Source organism: Xiphias gladius, chromosome 15 (genome assembly GCF_016859285.1).
Source record: "Xiphias gladius isolate SHS-SW01 ecotype Sanya breed wild chromosome 15, ASM1685928v1, whole genome shotgun sequence".
In the NCBI taxonomy this organism is placed as follows: Eukaryota; Metazoa; Chordata; class Actinopteri; order Istiophoriformes; family Xiphiidae; genus Xiphias; species Xiphias gladius.
The window spans coordinates 12,621,755-12,647,274 of NC_053414.1; the positions used below are offsets into that span (position 1 = coordinate 12,621,755).

A 25,520-nucleotide genomic window follows, 5' to 3' on the forward strand; every position below is an offset into this window, starting at 1 on the left:
AGGTACTGCACCTCCATGAGCTGCCAGAACAGCTTCAGTGCAACTAGGCACAGATTCTACAAGTCTCTGGAATTTACTGGAGGGATGAACAACATTTTTCCCTCATTTGGTGTTTTGATGACAGTGGTAGAGAGCGCTGTCTAACATGTCAGTTGAAAAATCTCCTATAGTTCTTCAATTGGGTTGAGATCTGGTGACTGCGAGGGCCAGAGCATATGATTCACATAATTTTCATACTCAACAAACCATTCAGTGACCCCTCGTGCCCTATGGATGCGGGCATCGTCATCCTGTTTCTCTGCTCAATTTTTTTTAATGTTTTTCTTTAATTTGTCACCCATCTGTAGGTAAAGCCTCTCAAGTAACATGGACTACGAACACAGACTGAGATATCATTTTCTCCTTACTTTTGTGCAGACCCTATAGAATACAGTGGCCAACTGTTTATCAGGCTCAACACTTGGTAAATTTGACTACTGCAGCTTTGGACTCATTTTTCAAACCAAAAATAATGAGGATATTCATGTGTGTCTGTCTGTTTTGACACTGTCATAAAATCTGGTGGGAGGAATCTTCTTTACCCAAAATGTATGAAATAATCAAGCTCACCGGAGAAATTAAAATGATGTGCAGTTTTCTGTCACTTAAAATACCAACCTTTTTAAAAATGTGACTTCTGTGTCTTTGTGGATTTCTTATATCAACCACTGGATGAGAAGAAATATTGATGAAAATGAATGGCTAATTATTTATCTTGTTGTGACCCCCAACCACCCCCCTCAAAAATTTAGATTGTTTACAGGGGAGCACAGGTCTGTTTCTGGGGATGCAAGTACCTCCATGGCTCCCACACAATTTGAACACTGAATTAGATACAGCAGCTTAGATGTTGATGAAGTGAGAGATGCTGTGATTTGACTTCTGCTATGTTGTCAATTGTCTATGCAAGTAACCTGTATCTTGCCACTAAAACTTAAATAAGTAACAGTAAATAGTGCATCATATAGGTTGTTAATGTATATACATTTATGAAGATTCATAAACTAATGGCTGCACAAACAAGAACTTTGCAGTAACCTATTATAATTTTGAATATCTCATGCTTGTCTCTCCTTTTAAACCTTTTTTTATACTTTTATCAGACTGTCAGTGTGTAATTAATGGCCGTGACATGCTGAATATTAGGTCAATTCGGTGCCATGATTAACTGCAGTAAAAGCAAAAGCTGACTTTTTATTTCTACCAAGACTTGCTGAAGTCTTTTGTTCTTTTTCAAGTAATGTTGTTGGTTTTTTACAGTAATGACAGTAGAGCTGCAAAAAGACTTTTTTTTTTTCCCCAAACTGAATTTATAATACTCTTCATAAGTGATTGAGCTGGAGTGTTACAGGGCAGGTGGTTTAAAAAATACATTGTCATTATTCAAAGAATAAAAAAATCCCCTATAAAACTGTATTTTTTGTATACATATCCAGAAATAGCAGGTACAAATTTGTTGTGAATGTCAGCTTGACAAATTTTCTTTGAATTATACACAATTCATTTCAAACTTGAGGCTCCATTCGGAAATTAAAGGAATTATATTAAAGTCTTTTATTAATTTAACATCATATGCTTGTCATTAGCTTATAAATTTACATGAGTGATAAGCAGCACTGTGCAGCGAGTGAAAGACATATTTATCTTAAGATGACAGCGCCTATTTCTCCTCAGTTTTCCCCAGACCCACTAGCAAACAGGTGTGCAAAATGGTGGCACATGCAAATAATGTTGTCAAATTAATTGAAGCGTTGAAATAATTATCATGATGAATAAGCATCTTCTCAAGATGAGCATATATTTGTCTCCTGTGGCAATTCCCGCAGCTCCCCTCTTGATTAAATGGAATTTAGATTCATTGTAGGGTCACAGAGGCCCACTGCATTAAAACTCATTTTCAGCAAATTCATCTTGAAAGAGCTCAGCATATTCCAATCACACAAAATAAATACAGCATAGTAATTGAAGCCTCCAAGGATGGGCAAACATTATTACTCCAATTGCTCAATTGTTATGGTAATTTAGGAATCAGCCTTAGTTTACTTTGGCAGTTGAGTCGCTTGACTGAAATTGCAAGTCGCCTCATTGCTGAATTAATTTTCACCTAAGCTGGAAATCTGGCCATCCTCCGGTCACTGCAACAGTCCTCTACCACAATTTCCTCCTTCTCTGCTGGTTTGTTGAACTGCCAGTCTGAAGTCAACAAAGCTGATTTAATTCCTGCCTATGCTAACCAGCTATCCCTTAAGCTATTGGCTCTCACTAAGACTTGAATCAAACCAGAAAACACTGCTACCCCAGCTGCGCTCTTAACTAACTAAACTTTCTCCTATACCTCCTGTCTGTCTGGACGAGGAGGTGGGACTGGCTTCTTAATTTCCAACTAATGCAAATTCACTCAACTGTTGCCTTGAAAAAATATGCCTCTTTCGAGTACCATGCTGTTATTGTGACTACTCTAGTAAAGGTGATTTTGTGGATGAGCTAGACACACTATTGTCTTCCCAATAATGGCTGTCCACCGTATTCGGGAATGGTCATATCACCAATCATCCTAGGTTATATGAACATCCACTTAGACAATCTGAGCTCTGTGGACTCCCTGTCCTTGATATACTCATTTGACGTAGAGTGTTTGCAGCCTTCTGACTCACAAAGCTGGCAAAAGACTTGTCCTCATACTCAGTCGAGACTGTGCCAAAGACAGCCTAACTGTCACGCCTCTGTAGCTCTCTGATCATTACTTCATTTGCTTCACTGTATGTCTCACAGAATTGCCCTCTGTTCCACCACCTTTGCTCTTGTTCTACTACAACCCCTATGACCTATCTTCCACCCACTTTTCCTCTGTGGTCGTTTCCATTCTACTGCCTCTCGGTACATTTTCCTCCCTAGAGGTAATGATCCCACAGAGTCTCTCTGCTCTACACTGAGCTCATGTCTGGATAGCCTGTGTCCTCTATCCACCAAACCCACTCACTCTAACCAGCCTCACCCATGGCTGAGCAATACCATCTGAAAGCTGCGTACCGATCTCAGAGCTCCTGAGAGAAAATGGCGTATATCCAGTGACCCCACTGATATCAAGGGTTATCAGTCACTCCAGTCTTCCCTCTCAATCAGCATCAGTGCTGCCAAAGCTGCTTTTTACAATGATAAAATCAGCAGTACCACCGACACTCGTAAATTATTTTCCATCTTCACAAAATTACTCAGTCCTCCACTACCTCCCACAGGCACAAACCTCTCACCTGATATCTTTTCCACTTTCTTTACTGAAAAGGTTGAAGCCATCAGTAGCCAATTCTCTGAACTACTCAAAGACAACTAGTCTCCCCCGGTTAAAGGCGCATCACTCTCCATGATCAGCCCTCTCACTGTTGCAGTCCTTAATACATGCCCTTCTCTGTCTCCCTTGGTCAATGGTGCAGCACTTCTTTTCATTCACCCCTTTCACTAAGAGCACCATATCAAAACTCCTGACTTGTAGCAGTCCTACTCCTGTTCGCTAGACCCCATTTCTACCAACCTCCTCCAAGCTATATCTCCCACCATTGTTCCAGCCATTACACATGTGATAAATGCTTCACTGGCTTCAGGAACAATTTCTACTGTATTCAAACAGGCTTGTGTAACAGCCCTGCTCAAAAAGCCTTCGCTCAACCCTGCTCAAGTTGAAAGCTATCAGCCGATCTCGATACTTCCATTCTTATCTAAGGATATCGAAAGGACAGTTTTCAAACAAGTCTCAGAATTCGTCTCATGGAATGATCTCCCTGATCCAAATCAGCTGGGCTTTAAGAGGGGCCACTCCACTGAAAAGGCTCAGTTGTTTATGACAGAAACCCAAAAGGCATCTAGAGCCTCAGGTCAGTCCTCGTTGTTATCTTACTGGACCTATCAGCAGCCTTTTACACGGTCACCCACTGCATCCTGCTATCCATACTCTGTGATATGGGCATCTTGGGCAAAGTGCATTCTTGGTTTGAATCCTACCTCGCTGGGCGTTCTTTCAAAGAAGGACAAACGATCATATCCCATCTTCTCTCCAAGGGGGTGCCCCAAGGTTCAGTGCTGGGGTGCCTTTGCATTATACACCACCCCCTTTGGTCTGATTATCTGCTCTCACGGTTTCTCATATCAGTGCTTTGCAAATGATACCCAACTATGACCATCATTCCCGCCAGGTGACCCCACAGTCTTGGCGCAGATCTTGGCTTGTCTCTTAGACATATCCAAATGGATAAAGGTTTACTTGGACTAAACCTCTCTAAGACTGAACTCTTGGTCATCCCAGCCAATTAATCCATCAATCATAGTACCAATATAGTAATTGCGTCTTCATCTCTCACCCCAACCGAGGTTGGAAGAAACCTGGGTATCACGATTGATATCCTTCCATTTTGCATCTGTTCCCCAGGCATGCAGCTATGCACTTATACAACATAAGAAAAAATCAGGCCTTACTTGACTCAGTATGCCATCCAACTCTTGGTACAGGCCTTGGTTATCTCTCGCCTCAAGTAATGCAATGCCCTTCTAGCGGGTCTCCCAGCATGCATAGTGAAACCCTTACAGATGGTTCAGAATGCCACGTCTGGTGTTCGATCAACCTAAAAGAGCACGTCATTCTGCTGTTCATTGAACTCCACTGACTACCCATGGTCACCCACATCAAATTCAAGTCACCAATGCTTGCCCTATAGAGTGACATCTGGGTCTGCGCCCATCTACTCGAACTCAATCATACAGCCACTCTCGGCCACTATGTTCCTCCATGGAACGTAATCTGGCATTACCATCCCTAGTCACAAGGCAATCTCAGTCGAGACTGTTCTTGTTTGTGGCTCCCCGATCATGGAACAAGCTACCAAATGTTATCAGAGCAGGGGCAACGCTCTCTATCTTCAGGAATCTCTCGAAGACTTGTCACTTCTGAGAGCAACTCCACACCTAACACTTCCAAGACCTTAACATGCCTAACTCGCACTTACTGTGTACTTCTTTACCTCATCCACTTGCATTTTGTCTTATTGAAAAGATTTAGTACTTAGTACTTAGTGCTTACTCAAAGGTCTCATAGTACATAAACTTGAGTGTTGTTCCTCCCTTGATTTGGATAAACACATCTGCCAAATGAGTAAATGTATGTATGTATGTATGTATGTACCCAAGCTAAGGCAGGTAATTCATTAATAAATGACAAAAAAATCTCCAAATAAAATGTTGATCACTGTTTTTGCCTGCTTCTCAAGCCATAATTTGAATCTCTCTCACTTTAATAGGCCATAGTTTTCTTTCCTTCACTCCCTCATTATCTTCCCCTCTCTCAGGCTTCCTTCCTCAAGCTCTAAATGATTCTCTAAGGAACTCTGTTGTCACCCTCTCTCTTTCCCTTTCCTGCCACCCCCTTCCAGTATCATAATAGCTCTGACCTTAGAGGGTCAGTTGAAGTGTCATATCACTGTAAGCGAGCCAGTCTGGTGATGCATGGTTGGGCACCCCGTCTCATTTCAGTCACCAGACTGGCTGTGGTTAACTGTGCAGCAGGGTTGTGAAGTTCCCTCTGGCCAGTAAAATATATGTCCCCAGAGCTGACTGGTGGGGGCATGTCAGCAACTTAACCGCAGTATCCCATCTTAGGCCTTGTGTGTATGTGAGTGTTGCAGAGTAAGAAATGAAAATAATGTTAGAATAATGTCAAGACAAGAGAGCCAGCGTAATTGAGAGAGAGCAACAAATTGGAGAAGTTTGATGAAGATGATATTATGAAACAGATAAGGCTCTGTGGCAACTTTTGTGGCCTTTAGCAATTATGTGCGTGTCAATGCATGCAGCATATATTTACATTTGTGTGCGCAGTCTGTGTTCAGTGTCTTTATGCAGGTGTGTAAACAGTTAAAAACCTTTTGCTAACAGCCCGCCAATCACAGACACACAGATGCTGTTTGTATGAATATGAATGCATGTGAGCATATTTTTGCATGACTCAAAAACTAATTGTTTTTTGCCTGCACACAGCCTCCTCTGTATTAGCCATCCTCCTTCATAAGTAAATGTGAGACCGCCTTTAATTTGAGTCCAAAAGACCTGGTACCGAGATCTTGAGGATAGAAAGGAAATGTGGAATTAGAATAGCCCCTAAGAGATAATACATGCTTGAGCTTTGCTGCGCTGCAGGATATTCTATAACCTTGTCTTGTAGCCTTTTCTCAACAGCAACTCCTAAGAGAATCAGAGGCTGTGAGTGTTATTTTCAGCCATACTACTGTAAGAGTAAAGATTTTTGCTGTCTTTTTTCCCCAAGTCACTCATTCAGGTTGGCCAGACACTGTACAGATTTAACCCCCATTTAACTGGAATAGGTTGCCCTAACTTATTTTAGAATTGGGTAGAATCTCCAACAAACAGGCTTTCATTTGAGCGAGTCACAGTGTCTTATTAATTGTCCAAACAATCAATAATCTGCCTTTTGGACAATTGGAAGGATTTGACATGTCAGTAATTTAATGGTTAGATCAGTTCCGTTATCAGATTTCCCACGAGTGCTGTCAAAGGATCCATTACAAACTGTAGTGAGCTTGTTTCAATATTATTGAAATAGTGTTTCACATGTTGTGGCTGACTTTAGTCTTTATTAAGACTGCTACGATAGAAATAAAACTGAACCTTGCTGCCAAACAGAACCTTTTTGCATCTTCCAATCCATCTGCAGGTCCATATTCTTCTTAATTCTCGCTTTACACTCAAAGTAACGCTGCCTTTCTCTTTTTTTTTTTTTTTTAACGTTTTTCAGGACAGAGCTATATTCTTTGAATTACATTTTAGCAAAACAGATTGGGGGTATTTACAATCAGAGCAAGCACCCACATTGCGAGCAGTCAATCGAAATACATAGTGTGTGACTAAACATTTTGGACATGCAGAAAAAAGTGATTTAAAAACATGTAGTGAGATAACACAATAGTCTGTCCAGCTTTATGCATGATTTTTAAAGGGTATTTGTTGTCTCATTGCTCAGAGACGCATTTGACCACTCTCAGTGGCATTGACAGGACATGCACACTCTTGGAGTCATCTTAATAATTCTTCAGATCATCATTACTGGGAAAAAATTGGAGATGTAGATCAGTGGCTCTTAATGCCAGTTCTGAGGACCCAGAGTGGTTATTATTTCTAGCAAGCTGCAGTCATGCTGCCATACAGCTTGGATATCTCAGGTATATTTACACAGATTAGATAGCTACTATTAAAATTATCCAAGGGTTTTCAGTCATGTTTACAAACCTCTGATGTACTGTAGATGTCGGATCTGTTCACAATTAAATGTCTTATTAAAACTGTTTATACAATGCATTCATCCATAAAATATGTAATCCCATATTTCCAAAACTGTAGTATGGTTCACAAAAAGGGTTTTCTTTCTTTCGAAAGCATTTGGGTCTTTTATGTAATGTTGTGAAACAGCATCTGTAATACATGTTTCTAGGTTTGCTTTGTAATGGCTTCACTGAAGTCCATTTAGATCAAATTATTCCCTTCAAGATTCACTTAATGCTCCCCTGCTGTGGCAGTGCCCCTACTCCCAGACTCTTTTACCAATCCTCAGACCTAGCTCAGACTAAGTGTGTCAGCTCAAGAATGTAGAGACAGAGTTGTTAATTGCTTCAATAAAGCACATTTCAATTCAATATCTTTTACTTTGAATATTCTTAAATGAGTCTCAAAGGGTGGCACATACCCTGGAAAATTGGAGGAATTAGCAAATGTGATTGGTCTATGTCAGAATTGATGTCACGTGTTTTGAATGTAATAGTTGGAATTTTCTATCAGTATCCATCAATCAGTCTTTCAGACTAAATATTCAGTTTAGATCTTGATTCATTTACACTTGGGAATTTTGAAAGAGAGATCAAATGAACAAGGGCTTCCCCCTAAAGCACAAGTCAATGCGAATTTCCAGTTTTATCTCATTGCATTTTGGTAAATGCTAACTTTGTAGCATGTAGTTTATAATCTAAGATTAATATTGGACATATAGGTAAATATTCAGAATAGACACCTCAAATCAGCATCAAGTTTTGTAAAAAGATACAGTACATAGAGAAAGTTACTCATTCACATTTGAGCTGCACATGTGTTTAAATGAATAGTTCGCATTTTTTTTCAAATCTGTCATAAAATCATACTCACATGCCCATACATACCATATGTACTTTTGAAATATCCCTCATATCCATACTGGCAGCAATTTAATCGGTTCCTAATGCAATTCCAAAGTAAATGATGGGGGACAAAATCCACAGTCCCTGTGCAATATGAGGCTTCAGCAGACTGAGTTAGACAAATCAAGTTACAATCTTATTACAACCAAATTCCTGCTTTATGTTACAGTTTTTGAATCAACAAGGAAACATTGTCTGTGGAATAAGCAGGAATTTCGGACTAAAAAGACCATTGGTCCACTGGAATTGATTTAAGAAGGGATTTCTTTGCATCCTGTATGGACAGGGAAAAATTAACGCAACCAATATCCCCTCTAATGTACATATTGGCATGTCAGTATTGTTTGAAGACAGACTTGATGTGAACCTATCCTTGCTTTCTGGGCAGATAATTATTAAAGTCACGGACGTCCAGTCCATGCTTCTGAGGTTAACTCCTCATTACACAAGCTTATCTCAATTCTAAATGCCACCGTAGTCCCTATAAACAATAGCTGTACACCTGCTCCTGTTTTTGCAATTCATATGAGGAAATTCTTGGTGTTTTTGAAGCCTCGGGCATGTCTGTTGAAAAATGTTGTCACAAACTGTTCTTATACAACAAAATAACAGTTGAATCAAAACACTTTATTCATAGGTTCACTTATTGTGTGATATCGTAATACCTCATAATGAATGATTGTGCTTATACTACTGTCAGGTATCAGAGAACAGTGTGGTAATTATCATCTATTGTTTTAAAGTAAGTATGTAGTCAGTTTAATCCATGGTTAGGTTTGCTTCAGTTAGTTAAGTGTTAATGTAGTGTAAGGCATATGTTTTTTTGCTGGGGTATCTTGGTAACTATAAGTGTTACTAATATACTGCTTTTGATAGAGGAGGATGTAGTGGTTCATCAATCATCAGACGCCCTCGTCCGGGCGACACAGCAGGGGTTGATCAGCTCCCAACTTGTATCCAAGTGGCGCACTAATCCACGGATCCACCCTCTGGATACAGAGCCACCGTGAGGCCTTTTTAGCAGCTTCCAGAATATTCTTGGTGGCTTTTCTGCATTACAGTCCTTTTACTCCAAGGAGTTTGAGTGTTCGCTGTAATGAATGACCAGCCTTCCTGGCAAAGGCCTGACACCCAACTTTGACTGGCTTACACTGAGCTCTCCAGCCATTGCTTCAGTACTCTGTAACAAGATTTGCATATTTAACCCTTTTTTTTGCAATTGTCGGCTTCTTCAATCCGGTCTTCCCAGGGAACAATATGTTCCAGTAGGACCACTTGCTTTGTAGATTGATAACACCATCTCTGGCTGGAGTGGAGTGATTGCTATGTTTTCAGGGAACTTGAGCTACCTTCCTAGGTCAACTTGAAAGCTGCCAGTACCATGTGGTGGCAAGAAGCCCTCCCAAGGAGCTAGGATGATGTTGTGCCTTTTCCCCAGCTCTGATGAAGGTGATGGATTTTTGGGGGGTGTGTTGAGTCTTGCTGTTGTGAATTGCTTTGCTTATTGTGCCTGCCAAGGACCATAAGACTTGGTCCTGGCACCAGTGGTATTGCCCTTCTCCCAGCGCCCTCAAGCAACTGAGGATGTGCTCCATGTGCCCCTCTTCTGGAACAGTTAGCTTGCTGGAGTGTTTGCCATGCCCCAGCTATGCAGGTTGGGCTTGGGAGAGACTGATTGGATGAGGAACTTGAAGCAAAACGGTATGGCTCTTCAGAGCTCTGTCCGAATGATCTTGTGAGGCTCCACATGCTCCCATTTGTTCCAGGCGCCTTGTTTGTAAATGCCGAACCATTTTGCTGCAGTATTCTTCCACCGCCTCTGCTCGTATCTCATCCTGAATCAGTTGACGCTTTTCCTTTTCACAGGCTTTGTCATAAAAATGAAAACAAAAAATGAAAACAAAGGTGGCTAGAGTGGCTAAATATTTTTTAAAGTATTGTCTTACTTACAATTCAGGTTTATTAGAATTTGTATTTGAATTGTTAAAATAGTTATTTTCTGTTACGTATAGCAATATTTCACACCACAGTCAATATATTTTGTAAACAACTAGACAAACCCTCCCTTTAATAGAAGCCTTTTGAATATTTTACACTGTCAGCCAACTTTCAACCAATTTTTCTCTGCTATATTTTATGAATTGTGTACAGTTTCACATAAAAGTTTTATACATTTGTGTGTAAAGTAAGTTTTATACCATAGCCTGTATCTGTCTTTACCCATCTTGCAATAAAAGTAAAATAGGTACAATTTTAAATAATTTCTACAGTTAACGATTACAAAAAGAAACATTTTACTGTTTAACTTTTTCTCGTCTTTACCTAACACATCAGAGGGTTAGATAAACCACCTCTTAACCTGAGAAAACAAAAGTCCACATATGTCAGAGCGTTTGATGCCCTGCTACTGAACCCTTCATTCCTTTCTCCAACTTCATTCTTGCTCTTCACTCCCTTTAAAAGCCTCCCACAAGCACCCCTTTCATCTTCACTTACTGTTCAGTTGCTTAAAAATTAAAATCAAGCCCATGAAGATGAAACAGCACACAAAGAAACAACTGTTTTTTTAAAAATGGAATTTCACCCACTGATATTATCCAGACTTTTTTTTAAGTAATGTGTGAAACTGACCAGCCATTGCACACAGATCAATTGCTGTTCACATGCCAGAATTGTGCTGCATAGATGAATGCATTTTTTGAACAGGATCCAAGGAGGTTGCTGAACAAAAATTTGTTGAGTGTATAACAAATGTTCATTAAAACTTAAAATAACAGCCATAAGGTGCAATTTACTCGTTATCAGGATGGTTGTTATTATCGGCCTTCCATGTGAATCAGATTTGAACTGTTCTTCAACTTATATTCAGTGTTTTGAAAAACTGCAAACATAAAAATAAGCTTTTTTACCCTGCCCAAGGTTTTATTTGACATGTTTTGGAAGGTTAAGGGAAATCAGTCTGTTTTGTTGCTGTTTGATTTAGTTCCCATGGTCAAAAGTGCAACTTTACTGCTGTATATCTGACTTACACAGAGAGTTAACGGCGATGTCTTAGTACAGTTGTGTTTTATCAAGGATAGATGCATCAGCTTAGGTGTGATGGGATCAGCGAGTGTTATCACGTTAGGGGGAGTTTCTATTCGTAACCAGGAAGCGCCAAGTTTCCTATAAAGGAACTGTGGGATGCATACTCTTCCTGTCCTTGGAAGCAAGCGAGGCTGAGTGACAAGCTGCTTTTGTTGTCGGAAATGAAAGCCCTAATAAAACTGGTATCTCACTGCCAGAGGGAGTTCTACTTGCCTCGCTGGCATTTTAATCAACTGCTGAGGCAACAATTTAATATCTCAATGTATATACATTTTATTTATTTCCTCAAAGTTTTATTGTGTTTTGAGGTTGAGGCCTCAGAGAGTACGGACAGTAGATTTAACTCCTCTGTTCCATTGAGGTGATGCACCTCTTTTGTGATTTATAATCTGACAGTAGATATTTTTAGATTCTCTACCTTAGCTGTTTTTTTTTTTCTTCTCCAATGTTTATCTAGCATGTTTCTCTTATCATGTTCTTCATTCGTGACACAGTATCGTGTGACTTGTGTCACTCATTTCTGTTGAAAAAGATTTGCTCCCCCCTCATCTTGATTTTTGTGGTCTTCTTCTCTTCCCTGCTCTCTTCTCATCCCCCATTTTCTGTCCATCCTCTCCTTCCATCGGCTCTCCATCTCTCCTCCCTCCCTCCCTCCCTCTCTCTCTACCTCTCTGTAGCCTGTCATGATCTGGTGGCCTCAGGCAGAGACAGGAAGCCCAATGCTTTGGTCCAGGTGGCTGTCATAGATCCCCACAAGCAGCACCTCATCACTCACACCTGCACAGAGATAGTGGAGGTAAGGCAAAACACACACACAAACATGCACACCATCCTCTTACTGCCTCTCCCCGACCTTTGATGTTTGTTGTTTTGTTGTATCTCTGGGTCACTGGGTCTTGGTTGGTGTTCTCTCAATCTCTGTCCGTCCTCCTTTTACTTCAACCTTTTTTTCCCATCTGACTCACCCAACAGGAACAGACAATGAGCGTTAACCTTCTATTTCCTTTGACAGTTGAGTCCAGACATCTGTGAGAGTTTGTGGCTGTCAATCTGTATCATCGCTCAGCTTTAATTGTGCAGGGGTTCCTTACAGTGAGTGTTTTTGTTTTCTTTAACCTCTTAAAATGCTTCTTTTATTACTTCCAGTGTGACAGTGCTAGTGCTAAGGCAACAGCCACACAAGTGTTTTTTTGGGCAGCAACAACTGCCCCCTGTCCCACTATGGAACACCCACTTACACACACTTACACACACACTCCCACACACACACATTTTCCTTTCCTCATATGAGGGCAAAGTTTGCCGACGCATAAGAAGGAGACACTTTTATTTTCCTGCTAATCCAGTAAAGCTGAATTAGCATAACCGTGCCTTTCAAAGGCTGCATTTCAACTGCTTTTCCCCTCAGTCCTGTCAAGGGAACAGCAGTGTGTGTGCATATGTGTGTGTGTGTGCGTGTGTGGAAGCACAGGATGTGGTAGGATACTGTATGCTGGCTCAGCCAGCTCTGTAGACACTCCGAGTGCCGCTGGACTTCTGATTTCATGGCTGTAATGTTCAGAATATGGAGTAGGATCTGAGGATATGGACTGCTTTCGAATTCACAAAAACAGGGTATGTGCACATTCTGTGTGATTTTACAAGTCTTTTTCAAAAGAGAGGTTTGCAACCTTATAAGATGTGTTTAAGATAGTCTGAGGAGTTTTCTGTACCATATATTCATCTTATTAGTCTGGATAGTGTTATAAAAGAGAATATCAACACTCTTGTGTGTCACAGTATATTTAGCACTTCACACAGAAATCAGATCAATTAGATCAGTAGTATTCATGTAATTTTCACTCAGAAGCAGTACAGACTTGTAAAAAGTCAATTTTACTTTGAATCCTCTTTGAATGAAATGTGTGTGTTTTCAAGAGTAACAGAGGTTACTTGTCAGGACTGTGGTAACCAGTAGGGTTTCGCACTCATACACTGCCATCTAACATTATCAGCAGCAGATGTTCATTAACCTGTGTGGCTGCAGGAGGACCTATGCATGTATGTTTGAGTATTTGTGTGTGTATTATGAATTTGAAGACAGCCCAACTGCCACTTGTTTTTCTCCTGTTTGTCACATTCCCAGGATGCCTGCTCTCAACAGCTGCCGCCAGCTCTGCTGGACACTGATTGGAGTCTTAGCTGCATAGACGCTTGAGTATTAGTCCTACTCATGTGAAAGGTGTATTATCGGGAATCCATGGTATATGATATAAGGGTTTAATTTAGAAGATAAATGATGGAACATGCCAGCTGCTACATAGCCCTCTCTACACTTACCCATAAATCACCAGGCAGGCATCAGATAAAAAAGAACTGGATGGCATTTAATCATGTTGGATCTGGACTTTACTGCTCTTTAGCTGAAAACAATGACTTCTACGGGTCATTGTTTTCAGTGTTTTAATTTATACTAATTTCCCAAATAGCACACCATTAACATTAATACATAGTTCATACTCAGTAGTAATAATACACTGTGTGCTATGGAACTTGGACTCAGTGTCATATTTCCACAATAGACAGACCCTTTTTATTTCCACAGAGAAAGTGTATGTCTCAGTGTGGGCACTGTATCTTAATCTACTGTCGGTAAAACAGAAAGAACCAGTGACAACTTAAGTAGAAACGCTAAAGCCCACTAAATCTCTTTAAAGTGCAATAGGAAATATCTTCAATAAATTGTATTTGAAGCTGCCTACAAAAAAAAGGGCTATCCGCTATCTCTTATCGAGTGCTCGGTGAAAAGAGATGGCTTCTGTTTTTGCGAAAATTCTAAGTACTTAGTTTTCCCAATGTGCATGCTTTCTCAGTATGTTTAGCTTGACACAAGAGACAAGAAATTGGGATGGAAAGAGTGGCATTTTCTGCCAAACCCTAATATGTCTGTGTAGGGAAAATCCCATTCCTAAAACATGGGCAATGGGTCCAGGAGTGGTGATACTCAAGGGGATTTGATGTCACGCAAATCCAGGGGATAAAATGGCCTTTGATGTCATGCCAGTCAAAAGAACCCCCTGCCTGGAAAAAGTCCAAAAAGTCTAGTCTGTGTGTATGTAATTATGAGTGGTCAAGGGAGGGAGAAAAACCTCCAGTGTAGGGAAATTCAAGCCATAATACCCCCCCACCCACCCATCCAGTCACACTCAAACACACACACACACCCTCTAATGGCCTAAATTGGTCATTCCGTGGAGGTTTGAAACCCAGACAGACAAAAAGACAAGAGAGGGGAGGGGCAGCTGTCTCCCATAGCATATGTTGACCACTTGTATGACAGACTGGCTTACTTCTCTGTGTAAATGGAGACAGGCTTACCACTTTAGCTCATCTCAGCCCATCAGTAGCACTACGGAGATTCAGCCACAGCTGACGCTGCCAAGCATGCTGGTAAGTCTGAATGAGGCCTATTCAATGTGCCAGTGAGGGGGGTGCAAGGGGGTTATTTTTGTGTGTGTACCTGCACATTCTTGAGTATAATGGCTCTGCCTGTCTTTTTGTCAGTGTACAGCACTGATATATATCCAGATTTTCACTGAGCTCAAAGCAGTGCATTGGTTCCAATGTACCTGCTGTGCTGAATAGGAAAGTGTTTTAGGATGCTGGTGTACACAAATCACAAACTTTTGTGGATTGGTGGCAATGTCAAAAAGGGCTAAAACAAGAGGCAATAGATTTGTTTTATTTCCCCCCTGTCAGCGCATGGAAGATTTCTGAAGGATCAGTGGGGTTAGTAGTGCAGTGAGGAAGTGCGTCTGCGTGTCCCCCTCAATGTGTGTTTGTGCAGCTGAACACATAATTCTGTCTTTTTGTGTGTGTAAGTACACTGCTGTTTTTAGGGGAGCTTTATGATTTGATTCTCAATGCTCCCAATATACCCCTTATTGTAGCTGAGGGCTAGGGCTAGTTGGTGTGTCAATCTTACCTGAGTTGCAGGTAAGTTGATTAGGCATTCATTTAGCATTTGTTGTGTCTATAAATGTCAAACTAATGGAGGTTTTGGGCTTTTAGAGGCAATTATCAGCCATTGTGCAGGCTTGTCATCTTTAAGATTTGTATTTAGTGAAAAAGAATATCTCCTGCACAGTGACTCTAAACTACACATTTATTTAAATAGAGTAATAAAGTAATAAAGGGGGAAATTTTCATTTTTAAATATTTTGACCAGACAAAGATCTAACTGAGATCAAATTCTCTATTTAAATAAATGTGTTGTTTGGAGTCGGTGTGCAGGCGTTAACTCTTTCCATCAGTGCTATTTTTTTTCGTAACCTTGCACCAACGTGTTAAGTGCATATAACTACACTCTTTTATAATGTTTAAGGTCTGTGCAGTAAGTCGGTATTATTGTTTATCAACTTTCAGAGACATCATATTTTAATGAAATAATCATGTAATCATTTTTTAAAAAGTTCAATTAGTTTATTGTCTGAAAAAATAAGAGTATTTTGCCTACATTTCCCATATACTGTATATAAATATTGGAATAACATTTACCATGAAATTTATCACGATATTGATTTCAAACAAACTAACCAGCCTTAGTTTCTTTTCTGATCTTTCTTTTTTTAAGTCAAGGGTGTGACAATACATTCATACATGCCTGCCAGTCTGTCTGTGTCGGTCTCATTACCACTCCACAGCCTGTCCGCACATAGTCCCAAAGGGTTGCATTCTAAAGACGCCCATCAGAGTGGAGCAGAGGAAGAGGAAGCCCCCAGTGTAAACACAAAATCCTTTGAATTGGTTTGAATAGACAACAAATGGCGAAACAATCCTTGAGTCTTCCAGGAAAGTCCCTCAGCTCCTGGTACAATAAAATTCAAATTCATTTATTATACAATTTCAGAATGATTTCTCTTTTGAAGAAAATTCCTTCAAACAGCTGAAACTGCGCAAGTGACATAAAGGTCCTCACTTTGCAGGCACTGCAGAGGTCTCAGAGAGGGTTTTAAATCCAAAGTAAATACACCCTTGTTAAGGTGAACGTTTTACAGTGTTATGAAATAGACATCTCTGCAGTTCTCCATGGTAAAACTAGCCATGCCAGAAAGGTGGTAACAGGGTTTTGTGATTTCAGGGATCTCATGAGTGAATATTATATAATGTTATGCAGTCCTTTAGTATGTTTGAAAACCCAGTGCTGCCTGCTGTAGCTGGTTTAATCCCTTTGCCACAGAGGCGCTGTGCCAGTTTACCTGTCAACATTTGTTGCACCTGGCCTGCAGTCTTAGTTGGGGGAGCTCCAGGTAGACCAACCAGGGAGAGCTCTATCATCTCCTTTTTTTTTGCCCAGGAGAAGCAGCAGGAGAGGCGAGGGGAATGGGGAAAAACGCCGGGAGGAGGAGTAGGACAGACTGAGCCCAGCTGTTGGCTCATTTACCCACCCAAGCCCCCTCCCCTCCTTTTCTCCCTTTAGCTTCCTGCTTTTTCATGAACATGTGTGTTATAGTATCATTGTGTATGAGGATACACACTATCACACGTGTACACACAAACACACATTAACTATCTCAACCTTTTTGTGTGTTGTCCCTCTTTCTGACAGGCAAACAAAGACCCGCTATTTCTGACGGGGGTGACCTTCCCTTCAGAGTATCCTCCTAGCCCAGAGACACTGGTCAAGCTAACTGTGTACGATGCAAAGTACAAGAGCCAGGAATCAGTGAGTAAATAGTTATGGTTTTACTTTGTGTTTGTGTGCATTTGTTGTATGTTTGCATGTTGAAAATCCAGCCTGTGAGAGAGAGCGATAATGATGAGAATGTGTTCAAAGGCAGTTGCGAAGCAGTCATCTTTCAAGTTTTGGTTGTGCAGCACTGAGCTTTAAACTTTACAGGGGATGAACATGAAAAGCTGTGAGAAATCCACTGCAGAATCTCATTATGTTTAAATTTATCCTACAAATTCAGAGGGGAAAGAGTTGTGAAGAATTATAGTACTGAATTATGGCACTATCTTAGTAATCATTTGAGTCAGTCTCAGACCAAGACCTTTGCCTTGAGTTTTGAAGGAAAAGGGTGTGTAGCCGTCGATGAGCATCTGAGCATGGCAGCCCGTCCTTTGACAGTCATCCCCTGGGAAAACCAGGCAGTACATCAGTGGGAATGGGACGGGGAACCAGACATAGAATCCTGAATAGACCGGGCCCTCTGATTCACAAATTTTAAACAGACTTTATAGGAGGCGCTTCAGTGTGGGTGAATGCATGATCTTATTCGAGTATCCCACTCAACCGTGGGTGCCAAGATCTTAATTTGTCATAACTTACTATGAAACATTCATGAGCTTTATGATGAGTAAGGACTCCATTACAGAGCTCTACAGTTCTAGCATTTTGCTCACATATGTGAGTGAAAATTAAAAAATTATTTGGGCGAACCAGTGCGAGTCAGTTCCTTGGGAAACCAGTTCTAAACTGTTTCTAATTTTGTATAGACCCGGTGCATTATATTGGTATGGGAAGTGACAATAAGAGTATCAATAAGAGCTGTAGAATTGATAAAATCCCAACCACACCCATCCCAAGTTCTGTCAGTCCTATTAACAAAGTTCAGTGAGCACAACATTTAGATGGCAGCTTCTAGTTTTTATCCAGTGCTGATCGTCACTTTCACCGGTTAAAATGAAATTGACAGGTCATATCAGTTGTCGCAAACTAACATTACTTCCGTGACTAACCTGATACTAGACGCAAATTGGATAAAATGCTATTAAACATTAAACCTATTTTCAAAAGCCTTGGATGAGTTACTCAGTTGAAGTTGAAATGCAGTTTGAAAAGGGATGCATTCATGAAGCACAATGCATCATTTTCTTTTTGTCAGGTGCATCAAGTGCATCTCGTGTTTCAGATTTCCTAAGTAATATCCTAGTTAAATTAGTTTGTATGTTTAGTTAAAAAAAAGAGATACATTGGCATTTTTACTTTAAAAAATATATTTAAAAAATAAGAAAATAAAAAAATAAAACATTTTCATCATTGCCCCAATTTTTTTTCATTTAAGGGTAACAGTGCACGTAAAAATAAATGTAACTGTAGAGCCCTGCAGTATAGTAGTAGTTAGTATTTGCACATGTTTCACATTAAGACATCTAATTTTTTGACAGCACCAAGCCAATAATAGCATGAACACAGTTGCAATGTCAATGTCAATGTTTTTTTTGCACTTACATTTTGACTGTTAAGAGTTTTTGTATCTTGAGACAAATCTTGTTTTGGCCTAAACTGTGTGGGGTTTTTCTACCTGCAGAGACAATTTCTTAATGCAAACCCAAACACCAACATCCATACCATGCTCTCCAAAAACTTTTAAACCTTTTCATGTATGTTAGTTCAAGTGTGCTCTACTTTCATATCTATTCTTCATATTATACACATTTGAATATGTGCACGTCAAAGTTCAAATTTAAAGGTTGACTTTTGGTTGACTTGGTTGACTTGGTGTTTTTTGATATACATAACTCAAAAAGTGTGGCTATCAGCATTCGTCACTTTATTTCAGATACCTCAGATTTCACAACAAGCTTTACTAAAATAGGTAGTAGATGGGCTTCTGTGTTTTTCTAAACACGAGACTGGTGTGCCACTCAGCACATATTCCTTGTTTATACACTGAAATAATTTGGAATAGAGGAAGCATCCTCAGAATGTTTCCTGAGCTCCATCAAAGATCTCGGGACTTTTTTTCATGAAGCAGCTCCAAATACCAGTTCCTCTGGATAATTGAAATAATATTTTCATTCACGTCAGTTGGATTATTATGGGGAGCTGTCAGTTTATGCAGTAATGTCAACAGACAGATTATTACTTACTCTTACAGAATATGCAGTACTGGCTATACAGTATGACTTCTTCAATACTAGTTTTTAATTACTTACAATAGACCCTTTTAAAGACATTTTATTGTCCTATAGGCTATATTGCTGGGCAGGTTCTGTCCTCTAAAACAACCTTGCATACCTTATGTGTGCACAGGAATTTCTGCCCCCTAAGACATAAATTCAACTGAAATGGGGACTTCATCTGGTCTTTTGCATGCATATTTGGTGTGCCATATTTTAAGAATCAGAACAAGATATGCTGTATCCGTGCCATGGAACTCTGCACCTCCTAGAGACAGCGTTCTCCTTGGAGTGGCAAGCCTGGACTCCCGTTTCCTGGCGGCAAAGAGGGGAGCTGATTTGAGGCTAATACAAACTCCACCTGCTGATAATTCGTCCAGCTAGTAATGTATTCATTCTGGTCCAGCTTCATCACAGATTGTGTCACGCTGTGCCAGGATTCCTTAGATCACTAAATTTGCAAAATTGGTTCTGAAAATGTTGCTGTTGTGCCTGTCCCCAATTTAAAGAAATTAATAGCCTCAATGTTTAGATCGTTCACTAATTCTTTGAAATTGATGACACATTGTTTTGCTTTGTAAGCACTTTAAAAGTAATATTTTAATCTTATGATGTAGCACACCATTTATATGTATTTTTATGTATGTGTACTACATTGAAATTAACCTGTGTGTCCAGCTGTATAATCCTTTGCCTCTTAGAAATCAGCCTTGAAACACAATTCCATATGAAAATTGCTTAGAATGGGAAGGTATGTACTGTATATTCATACTGAACAACACCCATGTGACCTTATCACTGTACAAACTATCCATTCATTCCCCACCTCCATCCTAGAAGTATTTCTTGTGTTCTGCAGTATGCTCCCATCAGAGGTTTTTACAAAACTGAACATGTGGCCAGGCAAGCAATTCCTGGATATTAAGATATTTTACTGATGCCTGGTAAAATGTTTACCACCTAAATTCAGGTTTATAATAACAGCTTCTCCCAAGGGTAATTTAATGTACAGGCACTGGATAAGATATTTTATTTTATTAACTCCTTTGGAATTTGGGGATTTGAATGTCTCTATGTCTTTCATGCTGTCCCTCACACTGTTTCTGTTACTGAGATTTCTCAGTAGTTCATGTTAGTCTGTCAAGAATATCACTGATACACAACGCAATATTTCACTCAAGCATGGCTTTTAGAGCTTAAGGCTGAACCAACAGACTTACAGGACAGGTCCTGTTGAGCCTTTCAAACTCTTCACTCATCTTCACACCCCCCACTGTGTTCAAAGGAAAATGTTTTGAATGATGAAAAAAAATTACTTGTATCAAGATTTTTTGTAGCCATGTCCAAAAAATTGCGCAAAACCTTCTCTTAGTAGATCTCATGTAGTGGCCTTGCAATAATTGAAGATCTTTCTTTCCTCTTTTTGGCTGGACTGCAACAGCAGGGCCAGTCCTAAAAATGCAAATGTTGCTGACCCACTGACTGACTAAGTTCTGAAGTTACCCTATTGGTTGGCCGGCCGAGTGTTGGAGTTTCCCCATTGGCCATTGCTCTTTCAAAATTAATTGCCGCAAACAGTTTCTGTTATGTCATCAGGGGGATGTGTACAGGGAGTGTTTTTTTTTTTTTGCTAGATTTACCAACTTTTCAGACCCCTTTAGCGACTTCTCTTCACAAAAGCACAAAGCAACAAATCTAGCAATTTTTTTGGACAAACCTTCGCTGCATTCCGCAGAAGAGAGTCACCAGTATTATCCCTTGAGCTCGAGGTCGCAAGCACACCTCTCTATGCATCTCATTCAGTTGACCAAACGGCAGCTGACACAGACGTGAATGAGCCTCTAACTTTCTATCTAAGTGATCATTTTACAAGAGAATATAGTTGAAGCAGTGTTGTATTTAACGTTTGTGTCTGGTGATTTTGTCTAATGACATTGCAGTTATAAAATCAGGATTTTAGCAGTGCAGAGCAGCAGCTTGGAAATAACTCGGAAGTGACTGCTGGTTCACACTTGGTCTTAATGGAGTGCGTTTCAGTCACTGTGTCATACTTGTTCTTTGTATGACAACAGAAACGGAAAAACATGTAAATGAGAACAGTTTTATTGGGAGTTGGGAGAAGCAAGCAGATAAAGGGCAGTCCAGCCACATACTAGGTTTTGACCTAGTCTTTTTTTTCCTTTTTTCTGGCACCAGTGTTCTCATGCTGTGGTTGGCTTTTATATTTTTGGCTCCACTTGACTGGGCACAGCATGCTTGTTTGGGTCTCATTAGAGAGTCTTTAAGTGACACAGGCATGACCCTGAACATGAGCTAGCACAATGCGTCAGCCCCCATCCGATTAAGTGGCAGATCAGGAATCACTCAACCAAGGCTTAGTCATTTATTTTACCTTTTTTGTGAGAGAAAGCAAGCATGAGTGAGCAACTTTTTGTTTGTGTGTCTGTATGTGTTTTACAAATCAGCTGTCAAAAGTTTTACATATCACTTTCAGCTTCAGTAGCAGATGTTGTGCCACAAGCTGTTTCACTGCAATTGAAAGCAGATAGAACACATGGTAACCACTAAACATAAATATATATATGGAAAAACTTTGCAAATTTGCCATTTTTTCTGATTTGCCATGCCTTCTATTCACCATAGGACTTTTGGAGTGGAAATAAGAGGGGATGAAATCGAATCACTGATGGGGAGGAAACTGATTTAGTGAGGTTTATAGACGACTGCTTTAACATTCGTAGAGGACCAGAGAATTTCATAGTAGGATGATTTCCTTCTGCCTTGGGCTTCCCATTCAGATTTTCTAAGATGACATTGGCTGCATGGTCATGAATATTTGAGAACATGCAGAGGGCTGAGAGAACGATAAGTGAGGGAATGGAGGTGTGAGGAGGAGTACGACCAGGTTAGATATCTCTCAGGTGTCAGTGATCCCCCCCTCAAGCTCTAGTTGTCAAAGGATGACAGGCTACTTACTTTGCCGTACTGATGTCTTACCTGCAACTTTGAAAGGCTCTCAGGGGCAATAAATTCCTTTTCAGCTCAGATTCTGATCACTGAATCAATAAATATTCACTATGGCTGAAAAGAGCTGTGCCTCAAGAGATCACTTGATTTAAAGCAATTTTATCATAGGCTCAGCCAAATCTTTGAATATAACGACTTAAACAAAGATGGATTAAAGTATAACTAATTATGTCTTGTACATTGTTTAAATGAGAGATTAGAGAAAACCATTTCTGGCTATCATGATACAAAGCAAAAAATTATATTTACATTTGGAATACAGGGAAGAAAAGGGCACATCAATTTTTTCAGTAAGTTTAAAGTATATAACAGCTTTTACCTGGATTGGAGATTGGGAGATGTGGGCCCTTTTTCAAACCACCCCCTACACCCTCTGCCTACCCACTTCCAACGAAGTGGGTTATAAAACCCTCCAACAGCGAGTCTGCATCAATGCTAACTTCCTGACCAAATGCAATGTCTGTGTTGTGTTCGTCATTGGAACACACTCCGTTCAAATGTAGTTTCCATGCAACTACCCGTACAAACATTTACTCGTACACTGCTCAAACTAAGATAGACATGTAATTATACAGACATTAACAACTTAAAGGTTACATCGTTTGTATCTTGAAGTATGCCCTTCTCCAGTCTAGAAAATGGTAGACGTGTTCATTTGATTATAAATTGTTGTGTATTTACTGGGACTGTTGCAAAAACCAAGCAGCTTATAAACATTAGAGTTCAGAATGAGAAGTTGTTTACAAAAACAAATGCCAAATGTTCGGGAGTAAGTTTTATTTTTCTCCATAGGCTTAAGCCTGCTGTTGAGTAAATGTAATGAGTCTCCACTGCCCACACTGTTACTTATATAGCCTATTATTAGTGCTGTTTATAAAATGCTGATACGAAACCATGGTTACGAAAAGTTACAACAGTTGTTGTTTCCGCTGAAGAGAGCGAAGTTTGTCCAAAGGCTTGCTGCTGTTTACCCTGCAGCTTAATGAAGGGTGTTTCGTTCAGCTGTGAGTATTACTACAAACAGAGTTACACTCAGTGTAACTGAGTGTAATGTCACTGTATAGCAGTCGGAAAGGTCCGGTTTGAGAGATGCCTATGGTCAGATGAACCATTTAAGTTCATCAGAAATCAGAGCAAGGCTCATCTGAGGTAAAATAAATAGAAAGCCTTGAGTTATGGGCATACAAAAGAGGCAAATGGGATTATTTTTTGTTGGGTGCAACACATTTGTGCTCACTTACCCCTGTGAAGAGGTTTGAAGAAACACAGCTGATGAGAGACCTGTGGTTTGTTGTCAGTGCCAACCTATTACTGAGTTTCCTCGTGGTATAAAGGAAGAGGACAGCTGCCTCTGTAAGAGCTCTTCTCTCTAATCACAGCCTCATTTATCCTGCCTTACCTCTCTGCAATCTGGAATGAACGTGTAATGCAGTTTTCAGTTTGCATCCCTATTACTGGCCATGGTGAGGAATTTTGATTGGTTTCTGTGATGTGCACCGTAGTGTGACAAACAAAAGACCCCATTTGAGTAAAACAGGAAAATGGAGCATGTCCAGTCATTTCCATAAAGCCACCATACAATGTATTCAATCAAATAAAACACAAGCAAAGGGGTTTTTATTGTCATACTATATTGGCCATTTCTTCCTCTGGCCGCCACAAGCAGCCTGATGAACACACACACACACACACACACACACACACACACACACACACACACACACACACACACACACACACACACACACACACACACACACACACACACACACCATCTGTACTAAAGGGATAGAGCAAGATGCCTTTGATTCAGAGGGCAATGGAGAAAGAACTGATCAAAGTTCAATCTCAACCGCTCTCCTGTTTGCCACACACACACACACACACACACACACACACACACACTGAGACAATCGGATAGAGGTTGTATGAGAGGAGTCCCAAAGCATGGGAAGGATGAGTCCCCTGATTAAGTTTTCATACCAGTTCAAATATGATTTTCAAACATTTCCCAGGTTGGAAGAACACTTTTCACTATGTTAAAAGTACATGCTGTCTTGTTGAATTCAAATTTGACCATTTCCAGTTCACTTTTTGTACAACTCAGGGATGACTACATTGAGATGTCAGGGTTGGAATCTGATGATTATGATTTTAATATTTGATCATACATTGCACATACAGCGGCTTCAGATAATATTCAGACACCTTCACTTTTTTCAAACATTCTTTGGTTGTAGATTTAAATTAAAATTTTAAAACAGATAAAATTGTTTGCTCATCATTCTACAGTCAATAACCCATAAAGACAAAGTGAAATCATGTATTTAGATTTTCTTTTTTAAATTATAAAAAAATTAAAAACCGAAATATCTCATTTACAAAGGAATTCAGACCCTTAATTCAGTACTTTTTAGAAGCCCCTTTGGCAGCAATTACACCTTTGAGTCTTCTTGAGTAAGTCTCTACAAGCTTTGCACAACTGGGTTTGGGCAGTTTGGCCTCAAGCTCTGTCAGATTGGATGGGAACTGTCTGTGAACTGCCATCTTCAGGTCTCTCCACAGTTGTGATATGAGGTTTAAGTCTGGGCTTGGGCTGGGCCACTGAACTACAGTAAGAGACTTGTCCCAAAGCCACTCCATAGTTGTCTGGGATGTATGCTTCAGGTCATTGTCATGCTGTAAATTGAACCGTTCCGAGATTAGCAAGTCAATAATAAACATATATTTCATTACTGATAGTGTGTGCACACCACTGAATTAGCGCTGTCAAAATTGGCCAAAAATTACACTTGATTATTCCTTCTAAAAAAGGTTAGTTTTGAACGATTGGAGTATCAGTTTTTGCGCAATATGTCCATAAGAGGACACCACCAATACAATGAGAAACATAACTACCTGGGTGCATATTTTCGAGATGTGCCCTCACGTTGCTAGATTGTTAGATTATTTGTAGCTTACATAGCTTCCGTACAACTTTATCTCAAGCTTCCACAATTTTGCCGTCTACTGACCAAAATCCGAAGTACTTCCAAACAGGGCTTTTTAGTTGCTTGCAGTGCAAATGACTCCCTCTATGACAGAGTTTGGTTTTGAACTGTCTGCCATCAGCACCACACGAGTGTTGTTGATTTATTTGCTTGTGTCAGCTTGACCTACATTTAACTTTCAATTAATAAAAGTGACGTTGTGTGACTCCTGCCTGTTATGCAGTGCATTCAGTGCAGCGGGCCAGGCCCACGAGAGTTCTTGGCCCTG

General features: G+C 40.1%; 1 protein-coding gene across 9 annotated transcripts in view; it reads left to right on the forward strand.

The window, feature by feature from the left end:
- The window catches only part of inpp4b (inositol polyphosphate-4-phosphatase type II B), a 237,754-nt gene that overhangs the window by 109,423 nt on the left and 102,811 nt on the right, over positions 1-25,520 (forward strand). For all 9 annotated transcript variants that reach the window (XM_040147195.1, XM_040147196.1, XM_040147198.1 and 6 more), the window contains 2 exons: positions 12,029-12,147; positions 16,939-17,055. In XM_040147195.1, the coding sequence (XP_040003129.1) occupies positions 12,029-12,147; positions 16,939-17,055 (236 nt within the window). The remainder of the gene's footprint in view (positions 1-12,028; positions 12,148-16,938; positions 17,056-25,520) is intronic.